Here is a 22,041-nt window from a genome sequence, read left to right on the forward strand (position 1 = left end):
CTGGGCCAGGGCAGCGACGTGTGTCACGACGAGGGAAGTTTTTAGAATGATGGAAATGTTGTTTAATGAAATAACACTTTATTTTCATATTTGTTAGAGCATCTCCTTCCTTCTAAAATGTTCATGGATGTGACCAAACCTGTTCTGTTTGGTTTTTTGTTCTTCTCCAAGGAGGAGGACCACCGTGATGCCAAGTTGCCATTTCAGCCACCAGCAGCAAAATGTCGTCGCTTCTGATGTTTATTTAAGAGTTTATTGCTCTGGTTTTGATGATTTACAGTTGTTCTGTTGTTGTTTATTGCTGTTACACTGCTGCTTTACTATTCTTGTTATAAAACTGTTTTAACCACCGTAGTTGTACTGCTGTTTTTCATGTCCCCCATTTAAAAAAAACATACTTTGCACCCAACTCATTTTAAGGCTTCAAGGTGTTTTGTTTTTGCAGACAGAATGACCTCACCTACCCAGCTGTGTATTTCTGTTTGAAAGGCATGAGCGGAACCTCCTTCGTTGGCATGAACAGCTGCTGCAGCATGTTCTGCTTGCCTGCAGAGTAACTGCTAGAGTTTGTTGTGAAATTGTAAACGTATTCTGCATGGACAGTCATGAAAACCATCAGAAAGGTCTTTATTTCTTAGTCAGGGCATAGGATTTACCATTTGTGCATAATGCAGTCATCCCAAACTCATGCCAATGAAAAAACCCAAAGCAAACCAGAACAAGAAACCTTTACAATAATCTGCATCTTCTGCTATAGAGATTATCATACAGTCAGAACTTGACATCTCTTATGGTTTGTGAAACTTAAACGCGTACATGAGTCTCTTACACGATATTGGAGTCACCAGGACTACAAGAGTCTTAACTTTTGACAGAGTGGGACTTCCAGAAGCTTGGAGCACACATTTCTATAACTAGTTCTAGAGATTAGAAGGGCATCCCCAGAGCCTTCATGAGAAAGGCTCTCACACAGGTCCACGTGGGCTTTGCCTACATTAGGGCTGTGAGACCAGACCCATCATATATAAACCATGTGATATCCTGAGAAAACATGCATTTACTACTTTGAGTTAATGAAACAGTCTCTAACAGGAGGGTTTAATTAAAATAGGTTCCTAATCCACACACTGAAATAGTGACCATTTCACCGTCCATCTCAATGCGTACTGAAGGTCAAGTGAACCAGTTGATCTTTTATTTATGAAAAAGATATGAATTGCAATAGGTATCATAGGAAAAAATCAGTTCAAATATACAGATAGTATTGTCCAATCAGCCATTAAAGCAGTCAGAACCAAAAAGTAATGTTTGTGGGGCTTTTTTTCCAAAGTAAGACTAACAAACTAAACTACTTGTAGGAATATTTCTGTGTTACAAAAGCTGAGATGCATTAGGTGAGGTAAAATTCAGCTTTACTGGGAAACACAGACAACCTTTGTTAAGTCCCTGTTGATTTTAATCCCTGTCCTCTCTCCAGCATTGCTGCATCAAATCTATTCCTTATAATATATTCCAAATTAAAACCAGCCATTCCAAATCTACAGTCATTCTTTCCTTTAAATCAATTCACAGAACTGGTGAAAAAGTAGACATTTCCATCTAAAAATATAAAAAGGGTTTGTATAGAAGGTACTTCTCTTATACAGTTATATTACACAGCTCCAGACAGTCCCAGCCGGCTCTTCTCAGAACTGGATCTTCTGACTAGGTAAGACAAAGTACAAAAATCAGTTAGTTTAATGCAGCTCTGGATCTCATTACAGATATAAGTAGCTTGCATTGTCTTTGGAGTTCTTTAGGCCTGGATTCATAAGGATTGGTACCTTTTGGCATTCAGTCCTGAATCTCAGCCCTCTTCTGATACTCCAAATGACAAAAAATACTCTATCTTAACAGGTATTGACTTCAAGATAGACTAAATTGTCTTACCCAGCACTGATGAGGTCTACCACGTTGGGTCTGGCTCCTGCTTTATTTGAAGATTTTCTTCTGTTTCTGTAGTATCTGTTGAAAAAAGCAGCAATGAATAAAGAAAAAAGAAAACTTTCAGTGTTAGAAGTGTATGAAACTGGAAAGGTACTTAATAAAAGGACTGTGGGGAAAAAAGTCAGATACATCACTGGTTTGGTCCGCATCCTGCTCTTCAGTCCTTCTCCCTCCTGTCTGTCAACCCCCACCACCATTCCTTTCTTCTTTCCTTCCAACACCTCATTGTATATGTGATGCTGGGTGAAGCTTTTCAAACACTCACAGGTGAGCCTGTAGCCCATGACTTCAAATACAGCAGGCACGAGCACCATTTCATGTTATTTAAGATGCTGTCTTCCAGAGCTAGCTCACAACATCGGCTCTTGCTTGAACTCAAGTCATGCCTTTTGGGTTATTACATTAACATTCCCAGCACTAACTCCTGTTTTCACAGCACTATTTCCCAGACTTTTAATCTGTAGGACTCCTTCTCAACTAGACACATTTTGCATTATTGTATTTCAATCTGTCCAAAGCAATTTTTGATGCTAGCTACTTTTTCTTCCTCACTGCATGCTATCACATACTGTATTATGGTATGTTTAAAAAAAACAAAGAGAGAAGGAAACTTTATCTTGTTGGCTAAAACATTCATGGTCTTTTGATATTTTTTTCCCATTTCCACAAGGCTTCATTACAAAATCTTTCCTTTTTCTTGTTCACAGGATGCTTGGAGGTAAATCAAAGAAATCTCGTGCTGGTACAGCAGTGTCTGTATGACCTGGGGCCTGATTTTGTTCTTTTTATAAACAGAGAGTACGATGTTGGAAGGAAACTGGTTTTCAACTGAAGTTGTTTGGAAGGTTTGGGGCTAGGGTAATTCATCACTACAAAGCCAAGCCATTTCACCACATGATCATTTTATACCTTCCAGCCTAGTTCTGAAGTGATTTTGAGTTCTTTAGCAACTGGATGCTTTTTCTCAAGATCATTCCTCTAGTTACTGGGTCTGAATCCACTTTTGGATGAGAAACTGAAAACCTGCTTATCTGTTTCTCCAAAAAGCATCACTTTGATCACCCATAGCTAGATTTCCTCCACATGAAGGTATTCAGGGTATTCCCTTCATCTAATAATTTCAATGATCCCACACAGTTTTAGCATTATAAAGACTTCTGATATTCTAACTGTGGGGTTAAAATCTGCAGCTCAGTTCTTTTGACTCCAGCTTTTTGCCTCGATTGCTGCAATAAGATTGATCCATACCCTGAGAAAGATGTACTCTTAACAGTTGGAGTGAACTTGGAGCTGAGTGTGTAACAGTAATTCTGGTTGTGCTTGTTGGATTTTTTCAGAGCTTAAGCTCCAGAAGAAAAACAACAGTCCCCCTCCCCAACACGGTTATATTCAGGCCAACACGACATTCAAAGTTCCTGATGATGGCAATCATTCACTTGCACAAATTGTGGAAACTACTGTGCTGAATAACTAGATGCAATGCTCAGGATATGAGCAATCCGTCAAAGCTTATATATAGTCGTGACGCACCAAAAGAGAACAACAATTCTTAAAACTCCTCTACAAAATTACATGAATAATAACTTCTGCTGCAGTAGTTTTCACAGGATGTAGCAGGATCTTAAATCAGATGAAAAAATGTCCTAGGAACCAATAAAAGTCCTTTTTCTGTTTTAATTGACCTGTCTCCATTAAAGAGAAATACACACCTTTGTTCAAGATTACTTGACATATTTGTCAGAAATAACTGAAGACAAACACTTACCTTTTACAGATGCTTCCATTTGGCTTGGGTCAGTTGGCTCTTAAATGAAAAACAAAAAATACAGTCAAATTACTACAAATATAATTTAAATAACATGAATCAAATATCTTGGAAATTAGGTTTTCTCTGAAGAAGGTGCCTCCTTTTTTCTGTTATGATCTGACTTAAACATCTTTGCCTGAGATGAGTGTGTTTTAATTTCATAATGATTTTTCCATTATCTGTGTTGATGGGTTATAGATGGGCAGGTGATGGGAAAGCCATTTAACCTCTTTATCACTGTGGGTGTTTTAAGGAAAGATAGACTACAGCAAGTCCACACTGACCATTAGCAGCTGTTTTCATCCCTTCCATCTCCTCCAAATGTAAAGAAGGGAGCTAGCAATTACCACTGTAATTCTTTTCACCATACCAGTGTCCCTTACTCTTAAAATGTTTATTGAATGCTTGCTTTCAGCTTCCCAGTTTCTCTGAGTAACACTTTATTCAGTCAATTGCAAAAGCCTTTCCTGCACTACACCAATTTGCAATAGACATTTTTGAAAGGTCTGAACATTTAGAAACTATACTGGGTCAACAGGAAGTTGCTCAATCACATTTACTCTAGCTATTCATAGCACAAAGCTGAGTTCTCCATCCACATGAGGATAGATGATGTGTGTGCAGTCGAGACACAGTCTAACAGGGGTAACAGCTGCACAGTAGGCAGAAGTTCCATCAAGACCCAGTTTGAGGTTCTTGTGTGTTACACAAGCAAACCTCATTGGCTGAGCATCTATCTGGCACAGACACATAAATACACTTTGAGTTAAGCAGCCCTCAATAAATGGATACTGAATTTGCTTTATAAATTGCCCATACTAATCCCTTTCAGCTCACTCATCATCTGCAAAATCAAATTAAGGAACATGCCAATGATACAGCCTGAAGGAACCAACGGCTCTTTCTATTAAGTTATTAATATTTAATAGCTATAAAAGTCACCGTTGCACACCATCTGTCAAAATGAAATGGCTCATCACAAGCAGCACATAGCCAGCACATGACTACTAATATCATCTGCCAGTAAGATCCAGAATTCCATACCCCACCCCTCCTGCAAGGACATGCATCACACTCTGCATCACCTGGTAGTACTGGTGCTGGTGCTGCTGCTGCTGTTGTTGGTGGTGCTTCTGCTTCAGCTTTTTCCAGGAGCTCTAAGATTAGACATAATCACTGTTTAACTTCACAATGAAAATGGGTCACATGCAGCACAAAGACGCTCTTACTTCTTGAATATGCAAATCCTGAAACTTATCACATGAACAGGTTGCTAACACTTGTGATTGAGCTGCAGGTCAATAGTTTTTGTTACACAAAAGCCATTCCCTATCTTGCCTGCAAGCACCAAAAATTTCTTTGAAGTTCCCACATGTTCTTCTTCAGAAGATAAAAGCATCATACCTATATGCAGTAGGCTCAGAGCCTTTCAATCATTCACCTTGGCATCTATCAATATCAGTTCATTTTGATCATTATTCATGAACATGCATAATGCACAAACCCATGTGTTCAACGACCAATCTGCTTCTCCAGTGATGGTAGGTTATCAGTTATCTATGTTGCTCTTACTCAGAGTATTAGCTACTTAAGTCCCAAAACAAGCTGACAGTTATGCTGAACAGTTTAATAGAGTCTTTCCTTTCCAATTCAGTTTTCTGGAAATGCTATTACACAATAATCTGCCTGGAAGGTTCCCTTACAAAGGGATCTCTATCCCACCTAAGAAGGTGTGCCTAGGACTGGTGAGCAGGCCAGTGTGAGTTACTATCTCCAGTATCCTCCGGAGAACACGTCATACTTGCAGTTCAGAAATCTCAGCATGTTAACTGGAATATACTGGTGGCTGAATGCAAATAACTGAATGCTGGGTCACTAAGGCTCAGGCTGGGTAAGGCCAAATTAATGACAGTAGGTTATTTAGCCTCTGAATTTCAAAGCTGATGTTGGCTCAGAAAGAACATGACACAAGAGACACTAATAACAGTGTTTTGCAGTTTGGCTTTTTTTTCTTAAAAAAGATTTAAAAAGCCTGGTGACAATTATTTTAGGCAAGTGAAAATACCAAAACCTTTTTATATTTGAAGCCCCCAAACAATTTCATTAACAGGGACAAATTTGCCATGACATTTCAGGTAATTACACTCTGCCCCTCTAAACTGCTGCAGTTTCAGCACAATGCAGAGTTTTTTCACTGGAACACGGTTGTGCAGCTATTGGAAAGTTCTTGCCTATTAACTACTACTGTGATGGATCCGAACCTAAAATGTAAGCAAGTCCCCTGTAAGCCTATTGCTCAGTCAGGGTCCTAAATCTCTTTGGGACTCTGCAGCTGAAAAATACAAAATCAGTGTCTTGCATTTTCATATGCATAAGGAACATTATGCTGTTCTGTAAATTTAGCACACTGCTTTCAAGTTAATTGCACATGCAGGTTTAGTCAGGAAAGCTTAATGAGACAGACACAAACAAGAGCTATACACAGAACTTAACCACCAAGTCAAGATGCAGAAAACAAATGTGGGTAAGTTAAAAAAATACATTTGCCATCAGCATCTCAAATACTTACGATTGTTCATCACAAGTCCTGGAAATGGCCTGTAAAAAAGGAAAAAATAATGAAAAAAATATTACTGATTCTAAAATACACTGCATGGGGTCTCCCTGCCAAAGCACCCTCGTCTTCTGTAACAGAGATCATGCTAAAAATGAACAGGAAGTCAAATAAATCAGAGGGAACTATCTCAGCAGCTCTTGGGCACTGTGATTTGTTCACCAGCATGTACTCAATCAAACAAAAGGTAACAAGCAAGAGTCCTTTCAGATGGAATGCTTCGTGATCAAGGGTTGAGAATTCAGACCCCTCAGTAAAATACACTGAAGAAATGTCTCTTTACACAGAAACTGAAACTTTCAGACTCCTGTGAAGCAGTCTGTGATTTGAGAAGTTACATAAGCTGATGTTTCATTTCAATTCATAGAATCATAGAATAGTTCGGATTGGAAAGGACCTCAAGATCATCCAGTTCCAACCCCCCTGCCATGGGCAGGGACACCGCACACTAAACCATATCACCCAAGGCTTCTTAGCATGATTCCAAAGTTTCATCTATTCTGCTTCATACATGCAAATATACTTCATGTATATACGTGTGTATATGTGTCTACGGAAATACACACAGACAAAATTAATTTATCATGTAATTGGATAATACTGTATTTTTAAATATTGTAGATAAACCCATTCGGTAGGGAAAAAACATTTATCAAAGGGCTTATTTTAACTCAGGATTCTTATCTGAAATATTTAAAAAATAATAATGGTAATACTACTACAAGCATACTCTTTACTGTTAAGAGCCAACAAGCTCTGGACTTGTCTCAAAACTCGATCTGATAAATGGGAGAGCAAGGCCCACAGCACTTTAGGATTCCTATAATATATATCATATGAATAGATTTCAACTCAAAAGACAGTTTGCTATAATAGGCAGTATTAATAACGTGCCCTTTGTCATACTAAATTGGAAGTGTCCTTCAAAGAGTTACCAGCTTCATTGATGCAATGAATACCTGGGCTTCATTTGACCTGATACAACTTCTATTCTTTCAAATCTCAATTTATTCAAGCTAGACTGAATAGATTTACTTAATTGAATTGGGTGGTTCTTGCAACATGTGAGCAATCTCATTGATGGCAACTACATACCGAACGACAGTAAATTTGATAGACTCTGCAGCTTCCAAAATCTTCCTCATGGAGCCGACTTCCAGGTAACTGGGAGCTCTAAATACCACACCAGGAGGCAGCCCATCCACCGTCACACAGCCAGGGTTGGTGGTGATTTTTCTGTATGGGACTTTCACAGGAAAATTCAGACCAATGGCTTCACCTACATGAGAAAGTCATGTTTATTTTCAAGTCCACATATTAATAATTACATTGAAGGAAAAATCCTCAGACAATTAAGAACCTGAATGCAAACCCAAGCCTTCTCTCAGATCAGAAACTGAAAAGTCACATGACAGTGAAACACCTGAATTACACTCATGAACATTACCATGAGAGTGTTAGCTACAACCCAACCCTGACAGCTCACCTTAGAGAGAACCCAGATTATTCTTTTACTATAAATAGGTATAGAACAGGATATGCAAAGCAACAGCTACATAACGAAAAACAAAGCATTTCCTGACACAAAAAGCAATTTAACGCAGTACTAATGAAAGAATTTCAGATAAAGTAGTCCAGGTCATTATTCCTCTACAATGCAAATATGAAAACCATACACAGCAAAAAGATTGTGTTGCATATTTAAAATTACTCCAGTCCCAATTATTAAGAGGTCAGGATGATGAAGCACTAAGATGACTCACGGATTGCCAGCAAAATAGTATTTCATCCATGTTTACACAGAAACAAGCAGGAAAAGGAGGGGAGGAACAGAACGAAATCCATACTCTTAGGATTGCTTCTTTAAACCACCAAATAACCTACGTCACTTATAAAAGGTTCTTTTTGAAGTCAAAGCAAAATATTCATATACAGTGCTCAAATTTGTTAATTTTAATGATCACTATTTCATCCACTGTGATGATTCAGTAACTTCAACATGAGAAACATTCACTGCATTTACACCTACATAAAAATAGGGGGTTAGAAGCAATTACCAAACTTCCGGCTAAAAAGATCACCAACTTGCTCTCTCAATTGTTTCATCTTTTCCACTTTTGACAGTCGCTCATTGTCATCATCTGGAAGAAATTGTTAGAATAGCATCAGAATTAAGCAGATTTTATTTTTCCCCTGAAGCTTGTGTACCATTGCATGTCTACTCAAAGCAGATTTACCCAAATGCTTCAAAATAGGCACTGACTTCTCTAGCTTTAGCAATAACACAGAATTGTAGAAATACACAATATTTCAGCCACAAAAAATAGGTGGCTGATAAGAAATCACAGAATCCAGACTGGTTTGGGTTGGAAGGGACCTTAAAATTCACCCAGTTTCAAACCCCACTGCCACAGACAGGGACACCTTCCATTACATCAGGTTGCTCCAAGCCTCATCCAACCTGGCCTTAAACACTGCCATGGATGAATGTAGATTTGCTGTCTAGAGATGATTTTGTAAACTTAACCTATACCTACAAATTACATTTTATTTTCTTAGAATACATATAATGGTGGGGAAAGGTAAAGCAAAGTGATTATTCAGTAGATGGTCACAACATGCAACGTTTCTCACCATCTCTAATGAATGTGATATATGCCTGAGAAAGCAGCAATCAATGTTAAAGCAGTTGAGTCTGATTGGTTACTCAATTCAGTCTGAGTAGATCTCTTGAAGTTGCCAAGAAAACTCCAAGTCCATACTTAATTTATTCCATTAAAAAAAAAAAAGGGAAAAATGTGGATACTTCTTAACTAGGGGCTGGACCAAGAATATTCTAGAGTTGTCTCAGTAAAAACAGAATGCTAAACTGTGCTCACTGTTGACTGTATTTATATTTCAGTGAATCAGCTTGACTGTAGGAAAACTCCAGGCTAAACAAGTGTTATGAAGAATATAAGCACAAAGTATGATGTGAGATCAGTCAGTATACACACCTGGTATAGTTACTTGAATGATTTTAAGATCTTCGACACCTGCAGCTCTGTTCACCGCTGTGTTTGTTGGGGTGCTTGCTTTATTGGGTGTATTAGATGAATTATTTTTACCTAAAAGTAAGGGAGTTAATGTCAAAAAAACATTTGTAGAGCCCCAAATCTTGAATGTCAGAAGTAAAAAAATATTGCAAAATGACAGATGTTTCCAAAGTTTTCCAAGTGGACCCAGTTCCATTTTCAAAATGGGAGCAGCTTCCTGTAAGACATACTTAAGGTACAAACACTACTCTGTCTTTCCAACCCACAAAGAGGAAGAGTTCGATTAAAGATAATGCTCATCTTTAGCTATCTGGTTTTCTAAAAAGACTGTTAAAGAAAAGTATGTGGAGCATGTATTTTGGTATACTTATTAACAGAAAAATCACAGCAGTAGATGTTACTGAATTAACTGCAAGTGAACCATGTGTTCACTGCATGCATTCACAAGAGAAATCCCTTACAGTTATGTTTGTGAGCCCCACTGTCCAATGGCACAAACTAGCTTAGCTCAAGTAACTCAGCATAATTTTGACAACCCACCAGAACAGATAACATGACTGAAAACTTTTAACCCATGACCTGCCTAACACAATTTCCTACTGGTTATCTGCATGCCTATCTGTGAAACACTTGTCATTTAGATTACCTACAGAGTAGAAGCAAATAATTCTCTCTAGACCTGAATTACTTCTGTGGATCACACATTACTTGTCACATTTTCAAAAAAGGGGGTAAAGAATATATTAGAAGCATGATTATTGTGAGTAACTTCAAAAAATGTAATACTCCCTTGCTAAAGTTGCATTTAAACTGGTGCTTTGCCCATCTTAAAAACAAACCAAACAAAATAAACCAACCCACAATGCAGAATGAATCTTTCAGGAATTAGTTAACACCATGCAGCTCTCCTGATTCGTAGCTAATCCTTGAAAAAGACAGTTATCTAGAACATTAAACAGTTGCAGAACTCACTTTGGGAGTTTCTAGCGGAAATTTCCTTAACAGCTGCCTCAATCATCTCAGGGCTGCAAACAGATTGAACATTTCATGAAGAAGAATACAATAACATTTATCAGCATTAAAGAAAATGCAACTTTCTAGTATCTATTTATAAAAGGCAGGAACTAAGGGATATCCTCTCAGACAAACAGACAAGAATACAATGGCTGAGAGGCTCCACAACTTCTCTTGCCACCGTTTCTACACTGGCACATCTAAACCCATTCCAGACAATAAAAGTAAAATCTTACAACCCCCAATATATGAATCTCCACCTCTCAGCTCATAAAATCTGCCAGCAAGTTTTATGAGTAACTGTTCCACACAGCAGGAACTGAATCAGTGATGTGATAACTAAAATGGAATAGCAAGGAATCTAGCCTTGCTCTTCCTTCCCAAAACAGGTTGTGAGTGATTTTTGGAACAAAGAACTTACTGTATCTTGCTCCACCTCTACAAGAGCTTTCTGACCATTTCCTCATTTACTGAGGATATCCCATTGTGTACTTTATGGAGTAATTTAGCAACTCAGCAACCCAATTCCATTTTTTTGGTCTACATTTCAGTTCTCATAGAACAGATTACCGAAGACATAGGGAAATCTTACTTTTTAATAATGAATTTTATCTTAGATTTGTTTCTCAGGATCTTCTCTAGTCTCGGAATTCCAAAAGTAGAAGGTCGGCGGAATGGCACCCCCTCAGGTAATCCTTCCACACGGAAAACATCCGGGAAGGATTCAAACAATGCAAATGGCACCTTCACTGGTTCAGTCAGCCCCAAAGCTTCAGCTGAAATACAACAGAGCAATAAATGACCAGTGAGATAACTGATGTGTATAAAAAAGGAAAACCTCAGGTATAAACAGTTTGTAATAGTTGGCACATTCATGACAGATTATGTGAAACCATCACATGTTGCCTTTTTTGGTGACAGCTATGAGTAGGCAGGAATAAAATTAACAGTCTTAAACATAACTCATTCTGTTGCAGTAAATCTGATCAGAATTTCCAGTTGAAAATGAATTATTTGCACCCACTTCATGTCACTGACTTGGTCTGTATCCAAGCCTATGCCATCTGTACTCCACTTTAAGGGCAACACATTCTATCCCCATCTCCTCTAGTGAATAGCACAAAGGCCGTTTGAGATTAGTGCTCTTGTGCTAAAAACTCCAACTCAGAAGAGTAATGAGAAATCAATGCTTTCAAAAGCGATTAGCTTTCAAGCAGCATGCACTAGAAGCAGCACTGGGATACACTGGAGCATGTCTGTCCAGATACCATCCATAATGTTTCAAGTCATGCTGAGGCTGAAGTCATACAAAGTCCCAACTCATAAGCACAATGAAGAAAGCTTAAAGAGATGTTCCAGGATGTGGATTCACAATGTCTCTGGATCATTAAAGAAGTAGTAATCCAACTACTACAATTTTTCCATTTCCAAACCCAAATAAAGTAAGTAGTGGAAATGTGATGCAGAATTACAAACAAACTACATGAGAATGAACTTAGGTAAGAAATTGCCTACAGCATGCAAGGACTGCAGGACCTTTGGAATAAACATGTGAACATCTGTCTCATACATCTAACTGCCTGTTCATAAGAAAGATATCAGTAAAAAGGAATCAATAAACTTACCACATTTTTCACTAAAAAGATCTTCAACTTTCTGCTTTAAGTCAGTAATTTTGGCATTCCACGCCTCTGCCAGGAAGAAATTGGAAGAATTAAATCAACACACACACAATGCATCAGTCCTTGGTAGGCATTTTAACAAATGTTTAATAAATTTTTATGCTCGATAACCTATTTACTATGACAGTAAAATGTGCTAAGTGGCTTTCTTTCTGCAAACAGCACTGAAACATTCTGTTGCAGTCTAAACCTATATCCGTATCAATCCTCATTTTCCTGAAGCTTTGAAAGATATTGCTACTAGATAAAGCAAAGATGATAAAAAATTGAAATTAATCCAAAGGTGATCCAAATTTACAGTATCAGGCAGCATAAAATTTATTCATCTGAACCAGCACCCAAAATAGTGGCAGACAGTTCTTCACATGATCAGTGATAGAGGCCAGAAACATGCCTCTCTCTTGAGAGCCACAGACTCTAGCAGTTTCATCCTCAGTGGGTAAGATTAAGTGTCCATCTAGCTAGACATTTTGTTTCTGACAGGAATCAGCAGCATTTCCTAAACCAGTTTACTTGTGGCTGCAAACAGTGGTCTGTCGGTGGTCTACAAAATGAGAAACTCAGCTGAAAGTTCAAATAGTTGCAGACTTCTTGTTTTTCAAAAGCCTATTTCTAACAATAACAAGCAAGTCTAAGAAAACTGTACATAACTCTGAATACGAATACTGCCCATGCCAAAAGGAGGAGTTGCATCAAATCAGTGTCTCACATTAATTTTGAACTCCTACTCAGTAGGAATAAAGAATTCCTTTGATTCGTGTTCTATGATCATAGGGCTAAAAAAAGCATGCACACAAATACAATAAATTAAATACAACAAACTTCTATATGAATATAAACACAACTATATGACTTCTAGTCCTGTCTGGCTTTTCCTATACTGATTTTCCAGAACTGAAGAGGCCTATAATGGTGATTGTGCAAAATCAGCTTATTAAGTTCATGCACAACATCAGATGTCAGCTGGGTTTCTGTGCTCTGGTGGTGCTGTGCACCAGAAAAGTCCTTCAAGGATCTGCAGCACTGAAATAACAGAGCAGAAGCAGAAAGGGACTGATTCTGAACCTACATTAATAAGAGCTAATGGACTAGCACTGCATTTGTACAGCATTCTCCATAGAGCATCCCGGATTTCTCTGATGCAGATTATTCTACATGACAAAGACCCGAATTTACATGAAAACAAGAATTTCAGTCATTCACTAACTGTACAACAAAACACGAATTCAAAATCTCTCTTATAGGCAATCACCAGAAATTTCAATACCAACATTAATAGAATGCATGTGTGCTAATTCCCACAATATTTACCAAAAGAAAACTCTTTTCTTCGTGGATTGGAAGTCACATTGCACCCATTGGTTTCACAATTGGTTTGAGCATCTGTTGTTTGTTGTTTATTAGGATCTGTAAAAAGGCATTACAGATATTCATGCAGAGAGCACAAACAAGCCATCATATGAAAAGAACAACACATCAAACTTGATTACCAGAGAAAACTTTTGAATCCAGAGTAGAATAAACAACCCCTCAAAAAGTTCTTATAGGGTTGTGCTTAAGCATTTGACACTACTGATCACGTCTGTCGTTTCTCTGCTTAGGACTATGTCAGTCCCACATCTCCGCTTGCAATGAAAGGCCCAAGCAAGCTGTCAAACTCCAACATTTTACATAACTATCATCTACACAATTATTCAAAAAAGAAAAATAGAACTGTGTTTGCCACAGGAGGTTCACATGAGGTGCTCATTATGGGCTTTGAAAACTGAGAACAACAGAAAACATCAGAAGAATATTTAATGATACTTCTTCCATACCTTCATCAACAATAACTTCAATCTCTGGAACAGTTGAGTTACCTGCAGGACTTTGCGATCTTTTTGAACTCTTTGGACTCATTGCTGGAAATCAACATAATATAAGGTGTAATGTACAAACCCTCTATAATGTGAACCCTGCATCAGTAATGAAAAAGCGGGTGGATTCTGCAAGCTCCAGCAGACTGAAGAGTCACTAGTGCCTTGATACAAGGAGGCACAAAAGCACAAAACGTAATCAGTTCTAAGTAATGGTAAGTTTGATGGCTTTGTAATGGAAAATAACCGCGGTGCCTGAAGGTAACTACACAGTTTCAGGTCCTCAGAACCTTAGTACAAAAGGTGTGAGAAAAGCAGAATGGAAAAACAGGACCTGAGGGTGGGGAGTATCTGGAACTAGCTGATAGCCAGGATGGGAGCACTTAAACTAACTGAGAAGTAGAAGGACAGGATGATTGCTATGTTAATTAAATGTTAATTAAGCTGGGAAAAGTAAACGACCCTTAAAGACCACCATCACATTTTCGTATGAATACGGGAAACTTTCTGGAAAATGATGTAACATTCCCAGTGACCATATAAGGATGGCCAGTGGAGGAATACGGGGACACACGTTAGGAGGAGCTATCCCCCGTGTCTCCCGGCGCCGCAGTGAAGAATGCCTTGTCACCTTGAAACTGTTGGCGACTTTGTTCCTGGAGTTTTCTCCAAATCAGCCTGTATTAAGTACAGTCTGAATTGTAAACCCTGAACAACACAGAGGCACTCACAGCCTTAAAAATGAAGCTTACTACACCCAAAAAAGAGGCAGGTATCACACCTCAACTTTCACTAACTCAAAACAGTTGTTTCTAAGTGCAAAGGACAGCTTTGGAACCTTTTATTAACAAAACGGTTAACTTCTGAATCTTTAATGACAACTTAAAAGAATTTCTTTTTTATTCTTTTCTTACAAAACTTCATTGTTATTTCCTTCAATTCACAGCTCTAAATTACTTATGGTTTAGGCCATTAACAGCAAAATGAAAGTTGTTGAAATTGGGTAAATTCTATCTTCTGTACTGGAATAATCTTAACTAAAAGAAGTAGATTAAATTTGTTTTGCATAACTTTCTCTAATAACAGCAGGTTTAGAGGCTATTATGTTAGGTCATCTTAAATAATGCCTTTTGTTTGCAACACCCCTATTTTTCAAAGACCTCTCAGTCTGCTAAGGAAGAGGAAAATAAGTATTTGTGAATTGATGGCAGCAAATAATACTTAATTGTTTACCTTTAGCGTTTATTTTACTAGCCAGTCCTGGAGGCAAATAGGAGGTGACAAGCTCAGGCCTAAAAGTTGAACAGGACATGATCCAGTCAATTACACACGCACAAAAATAAATCATACAGCCAAATGCTACAAATTTCTTGGAATTCAGCTGAGCTCCAATTTATGTAACATCAGCTCTCTAAAATGGAATTCTGCCAGAAGCATGGGTGACTTCTCCATCTACTATAACCGCAAAAGGTTTGACGACTTCTAAGCTCAATTTTATACCCTGGAATTTTCTTCTAGATTTATTTTAAGAAAAAAAGAAAAAAAGCTTCCAGGAACAGGACCATTTACTCACCAGATCCTTCCAGCAAGAATTCTGCATTTTATACATCTATATACATTTATTAAGGACGGTATAGCCTTTCATGAGATAAATTACGTGCAATATGTTCTGTTTCATAGAAACAGAATTTAGGTAACATTTAAAGCCTAAAGCAAATAAAATAACTTCAAACTCAGGAGTAAAAATAACTGAATTACAAACGTACTTTTTAACAACAAATTTGATTCTGCCACTCCCACAGACAATTCTTTGAAGGCGCGGAATTCCAAACCACGTGGGACTCCGGAAGGGGATTCCTTCTGGCAAGCCTTCCACGTACAAGTCCTCAGGGTTTGATTCAAATACAGGATAGGGAACTTTCACTGGCTCTGAAAGCCCCAGAGCTTGGCCTGAAAATAGAGATTTAATGAGAGTTTACACATTGAAATGAGCGATATTTTAACTCAAGTGATTTTAGGAAGCTTGGCTTACAGAAGCTCTGCTACTCGGATAACAAAAAACAAACCCAAGAGAAATATTTAATCAGATTTTCTGTTATTTTCTGTAGAATATCTGCAAATGGGGACTTGGTTCATCTTGTTACAGGTAACACCTAAGCCTGCAGTGTGTAATATTTTCTTCTGAGAACTTTCTTAGGCCTAGGATGTTGTTATAAAGTTGTTTATGTCAGTTACAGGGAAGAGTCAGTAAAAAAATAGGCAAGAGGAGTCAAGATTTCTTTATCTGTCCTGGTACATTTCTAATGTTTAAGTAAGTACAGTAATATTTGAAACTGTTTTTACAGAAGAGTTTTAAAATGCAGCAGAATTACAAACCAGTTCATTTAACTTACCAAACTTCGTATTAAATATCTCTTCTACTTCATTTCTTAGCTTTGCGATCCTGACGTTCCAATCTTCTTTCACTGAAAACCAGATATATGTCAGAAAATTACCAAGTTCTGGATAAAGACAGACATTCAAACACATTTCTTCTAACACAATAACTTATAAAACTATCAACACAATCACAGTCGACATCGCCACACAATGAAGAATGATTATTAATGACAGCTTAAATGAGACACGTAATTCCTTCTACATAATGGAAAAATCTGTTGAAATGTAGTTACGTATTTCAGTCATTGGCCCAAGCAGGAGAACTTGATCTTCAGAACCTTCAAATACAGGAAGAAATTATTCTAGTTGCTTTTACAAACTGGAATTAATTCATCATTGTGCACAATAACACTCTTTCGAATAGAAGATGAGGATTTAAGGAGTGCTTTGCTAAACATTTTGATTAGCATTAAAAAAAGAAGAATCATCTTCACTCCTGTTCTCTATTGTAAAAAAAAGCCAAGTACAGGAGCACTAGCCAGAGAAGAAAGCCAAGAACACTAACAGCCGTAAAAAGCACTTCTTTTCTGACAGACAGCTTCAGAGCTCATTACTTTTTTCATCATAACTCACAAATAACAATTATCTGCTCCTGAGGTAAAACCAGAGTTGTGGAAAGCACGCATGAAGGAAGCTATACAGGATTTTTGTTTCCAAATCATATTTAGGACTAACAAATTACCTGACCTAGTTTATTTCTAGCTTCTAGGATTTTTCAAGGCAAGATGCATTAATGTTTTTTGCAATCTGGCCTACTCATGTGACAGATTTCCCAGTTGCTTAACACCTGCACATGTGTTTATACTGTTCACGTGTTATGATCTTACCAACAAAGGAATCAGACTGACTAATGTACCTTAAGAAATTACAAGGTTGTTCACAACTTTCTATTGAGGGCACAGAATTATGACTTTGCAACAGAATAATATTTTGATTTAAAGAAGGTCTAATATTCTTTAGCAACATGAAGTTTGCATCTGCAATAAGATCCTCAGCTGCTGCCTGGGAAAAATGGTTTTCACTGGGCTCTATCTCAAGAGAACGTTTGCTGTGTTTGCCTGGACCCTGGTAAGCTCTGTGGGCATTGGTAATACCAGGCTCACTGAGAAGTTAGTGAAAACTACAATAAAATAACTAGTACAAAAAGAAACATCATTCTGAACATGCAAACAGTCTGAGTTATAAGAATCATGATCCTTGCACATCAGTTCTTTCAGAAAGAGGATTCTATTAGCTTTTTTTTTTACTGCTACCATTGACACATGCTGTTACTAATTCATTGTCAAACCTGGTGACAATCAGGATTTTGGCAAACAAACCCCACAAAACCCCCCCAAACCAACCCCAATGCTGCCTTCTCCTTCTGCTCTACATTTGTGGCGAAAAACCATCCATGCTCATAATAATCAATTTCTTCTTTTCAGACCTCATGTAGAGTATGTCAGCACACTCATCATACTTCTTGAAAACTGTTACACTGATCCAAATGCGTTTCCCCACCAAACCCTTCCATTCCCACCTGGAGACAGTCTTACCTGCGGTGTTCGACGTGGGTGGAGTAATTTCAATTGAAGTGCCAGTTAGAAGCTCTGGCCTGCAACCAGAAAACAAATAATCTGCCCATTCTTGACATTAATTAAATACCATTACCTACCCTTAAAAGAATGGAAAAGTTTGGTTTTTTCTATTACACATTTCACACTTGTGAACACTCTATCAAGATATTTTGGAAGACTTGCCCAGATTGCATATAGTCACTTTATAATGCAGAATATTTAATCTGCCTATTTGTTAACTAGAAACTGATTGCTTCATGACTTAATGAAGTCAACTGCTTGATGACATGAAGGAAGCTTTGCTGGGCCTCTGTTAAAATAAACAACACAACCCCAACCTCAAACATGTTCATGCATTAAAACACGTACCTCTTGATCACAAATTTGATTCTGTCGCCCACTTTAATGATTTTTTCTAGGCAAGGGATTCCATACCAGGAAGGCCTTTTAAAGGGGATGTTATCTGGCAGCCCTTGGACATAGAGGTCATTAGGATGGATCTCAAATTTCTTGTATGGAACAGTTTTAGGCTCAGTTCTCCCCAAGGCCTCGCCTGTTGAGAACAAAATACATCAATAACCAGACAGTTTGACCATAAACCTTTACTAAAAGCTAGCTAAGCTACTGATTCTTCAGGTTATTGTAATCATTATCTCAGAACCTGGGACAATGCAGGATATCTAAACCCAAGAAAGTCCAAATCTCAGCACAAACCCATAAAAATCTACCCTACCATGTTGCTATTGGGCAGGCCCAATGCTAACTGAATAGTGCTGGGTTCCTCACTGGGGCATAAAGCAATGGTTTTATCTGAAGGTCTTAATTTATTATGGAGCATGAGAAACATTTTAATCTAGCTCTTCTGAAGTTGACTTTGAAAATTTACCCAGAAGCGTTCTAATACTAATGGATATAAATAAGTAAATGGTTGTTTTATTCCCCATCAAAGGAAAAAACAAACCAAACAGGATGGAATTGAGAGCAATGAGAAGAGCTGTACATACAAGACATACTTTTTTAAACTATGAATTTACCTGGTTTTGCATGAGCAGTAAAGAAACACATTGTTCTTCACTCAAGTGCCAGGACTGTAAATATTTGAAAACACTGATCAAAGGTCTCTTTCATGTAGATGGTCAAAGGAAATAAGGAAAGTAACCTTCAAGAAATACAAAGCCAGAAAAGAAAACAGTAATACTGAACTCACCAAACTTTTTACAGAAGAGGTGATCTACCGTCTGTCTCAGCCTGGTTAGCCTGCCTGGGCTCTCCTCTTTCGCTGTATTTGAGAGTCACACATAACAAACCCAACATTCAGTATCATTTTGGTTGCATTTTCAGTCGTTCAGCTTATAGCATGCACAACCATCCTGCGTTTCCCAATAACACAGAAAATACTATGTGGAAGATGTATGGATTCAACTTGAAACTAGGAAAACCTAGCTTATGCTTCTCCAGCCACTCCTGAACCAAATCATTACTGCTTGACTGGCTTTTCTTGGAGCCAGTAGCAGCCTTCTCAGGGCATCAGAGCTAAGGCCATTTTATAAAATCTTCCTGACAAGCCTACTTCCCACAGGAATGCAAATACAGATCATCTTCCTTCTGTCAACCAAAATATAGCTTCTGCACTCATCCCATCCCTCTCCTCAGGACACAAGCTAGCAAGGGCTATGGACAGAGCAGGACACTGGACATGGAGCCACAGGGAGCTGAGAGCAGGGGCTGGTGCTCCATAGCTCTCTCCTGAGATGGTAACAGACACAAGGAGCAGCATAGATACTGGGAAAGAGGGAATCCAAACAGGGAGAAAACTGAGGGAAAGGAGGCTCAGACAGCTCCTGTCTTCTCATCCCTACAATAGGACCAACAACTTTCACAGATGTTCTCTCAGAAATAATGCAGGGGGCACACATGAATATACTATCATTACAAGCTAGCGATGACAAGCAACATAGAGTGACTCTTCATAACACTGTGCCATTAAAATGAGTTACCACAAGTTCTCTTAGCTACAGGGGTTTTATGGGGTATGTAGTGTACCTGCTTTGCCTTCATAATCAGTATAACCATATTAAATACAACAAAAACAACAGACAAAAAGGCCAATTTTAAAACCTCCATAAGAGTACAGTTAGGTTTATGACTCAGTCATCAGCCTACCTTCTATTTTTGTAGTCAAATTTGATGCTCGAAGGAACAGCAGGTTATTAAGACTCAAGACACTAGGTTAACTTAGACTGCAGGAAAAGTTTAATTCCTACACACGTTAAAGTGACACCCTCATGACATAATTTATACCTGTAATGTTCACTTCAAGTACAGTCTTTGATACACTTTTTACAACAGAAGACTATGAGTATATAACAGAATACGGTGGTGCTGCAGTAGTGCAGGTACTACCATTTATATGTTTGCATCCTTATCTGAACCAAGAATTTCTCTGGTACTAGTACAAATTCACAGTTCAACCAGGCTGAGGTTGCCACTTAGCATTTTGGGGTGGGGAGCAATTTGTCTGCTACCACTGGTTCAGGCACAGAAGCTTTCAACACTTACTTTAATTGGACAATTAAAAAACCACCCTGAAGCCCAAGAGACAGTAGAATACAACAGAAAAAAAACCCCAAAACCCAAGTTCAGAAAAGTAATTTATGGACTATTGCCCATGCAAAGACACCATTGTTTCAAAACTTGTGTTTTTTCTTTCTATACTGAACTATTTTCTCCCAGCTTGAAGGGAAACGAGTTCATGACTGCCACTGTAGAGCATGCACCTGCTGCAAAACTGGTTAGAATGCATTTTCTTTGCACTGCTGTGTGAAAATGGAAAAATAAAAAGTCCCATGATCCAAGCAAGTCAGATTCTACAGTAATAAATGTGACTGTAGCCACTATGTTCATCACGGCATTTCAGTTAAATCCAATTTTGGTAAGTACCTTATAAAGAAATTACTCCATCATACAGTTTTCTAGCCAGTAAACTCTATCACCTTTGCTTTTTTGCCATATCTCAAACAAAGTAACACTTAGCTCATTGGTTTTTCTTCTGGCCAGCTGAATCAAATCATTTGATAAGAGTGTTAGTAACACTGGCTTGTACAGTCAGGGAAATATTGCTTTCACCTGCTAGCTAAAGGAGATGCAAAACAAGAGGAACTATTTGCAATGTGTTATTAGTAAAAATAAATGGTAGAAATTACTATGATGGTGACCACTATAGACACCACTATGAAGATGAGTAACAGGAAATCGTACTGTACTTGTGCAACTCACATGTATCTCCTGCAACAGAACTGTCCAATGGCACATCTTCTGTTAAATTCAAAAGCTCATGCCTAAAAGATGAAAGACAAATGCTTCAGCAGTGACACACACTTTGATAAACCAGTGGTTACAGCCTCAGGTTACCACTGAAGAATCAGAAAATTAAAAACAGGAGACATTAAGATCCCCAACATTAAATTCCAGTTAACACCAAAGTGCTCTAGAGCTGGCTGAAACCCTACTAACAAAAACATTTTTCATGCCCATTACCATATACACCTGAGTCGTAACATTTCATGTTAATATGCAGATGACATTAAAGCTATCTCTTAAGCCTGAGACACACTTCATTCAAAACAAAGATCCAAATAAAAAATTTAACCTTAAAAAATGAAAACCTCAAAGCAGATATTCCTGTTTCCCAAATATATTGAGTTTTACCTATATGAAAACCACAAAAATCTAAAAATTCTGACATTTCTCACTGAGCTGAACTGTTTTTTGACAAGTGAGGCAAAGGTAGATCCACTCTCATGTCTTCTGGTTTTCTGTAGGCATTAGGATGACATATAGATGAATATACACATCTAAGTTTGAGAAGCTAGCATCTGTGCTAAAGGCAGCATGCAGAGACATGAACCTGACCACTGCAATCAGCACATTGCTATTCACTTGAAAAACACTTGGCTACAGCACTGAACAACAGTAAAATGTCAGCTGTTAGTCACAGAAGCTCTATTTAAGCTGTAAATGAAGCTTCTGTGGTGTGAAACATCACATCTGTC

General features: G+C 38.0%; 1 protein-coding gene across 3 annotated transcripts in view; it reads right to left on the reverse strand.

Moving 5' to 3' along the window:
- Positions 1 to 598: 598 nt before the first annotated feature.
- LOC101872754 (general transcription factor II-I) overlaps positions 599 to 22,041 on the reverse strand; it is a 65,978-nt gene continuing 44,535 nt past the window's right edge. For all 3 annotated transcript variants that reach the window (XM_034068739.1, XM_034068738.1, XM_034068737.1), the window contains 19 exons: positions 21,266 to 21,327; positions 19,197 to 19,268; positions 18,359 to 18,542; positions 17,969 to 18,027; positions 16,388 to 16,459; positions 15,761 to 15,944; positions 15,228 to 15,286; positions 13,956 to 14,039; positions 13,450 to 13,545; positions 12,082 to 12,147; positions 11,049 to 11,232; positions 10,415 to 10,467; positions 9,404 to 9,514; positions 8,465 to 8,548; positions 7,503 to 7,686; positions 6,363 to 6,391; positions 3,752 to 4,950; positions 1,930 to 2,004; positions 599 to 1,704 (listed from right to left, as the gene is read on the reverse strand). In XM_034068739.1, coding sequence (XP_033924630.1) covers positions 4,709 to 4,950; positions 6,363 to 6,391; positions 7,503 to 7,686; positions 8,465 to 8,548; positions 9,404 to 9,514; positions 10,415 to 10,467; positions 11,049 to 11,232; positions 12,082 to 12,147; positions 13,450 to 13,545; positions 13,956 to 14,039; positions 15,228 to 15,286; positions 15,761 to 15,944; positions 16,388 to 16,459; positions 17,969 to 18,027; positions 18,359 to 18,542; positions 19,197 to 19,268; positions 21,266 to 21,327 — 1,825 coding nt within the window. In that variant the 3' untranslated portion in view covers positions 599 to 1,704; positions 1,930 to 2,004; positions 3,752 to 4,708. The remainder of the gene's footprint in view (positions 1,705 to 1,929; positions 2,005 to 3,751; positions 4,951 to 6,362; positions 6,392 to 7,502; positions 7,687 to 8,464; positions 8,549 to 9,403; positions 9,515 to 10,414; positions 10,468 to 11,048; positions 11,233 to 12,081; positions 12,148 to 13,449; positions 13,546 to 13,955; positions 14,040 to 15,227; positions 15,287 to 15,760; positions 15,945 to 16,387; positions 16,460 to 17,968; positions 18,028 to 18,358; positions 18,543 to 19,196; positions 19,269 to 21,265; positions 21,328 to 22,041) is intronic.

This window comes from Melopsittacus undulatus, chromosome 13 (genome assembly GCF_012275295.1).
Source record: "Melopsittacus undulatus isolate bMelUnd1 chromosome 13, bMelUnd1.mat.Z, whole genome shotgun sequence".
Classification (NCBI taxonomy): Eukaryota; Metazoa; Chordata; class Aves; order Psittaciformes; family Psittaculidae; genus Melopsittacus; species Melopsittacus undulatus.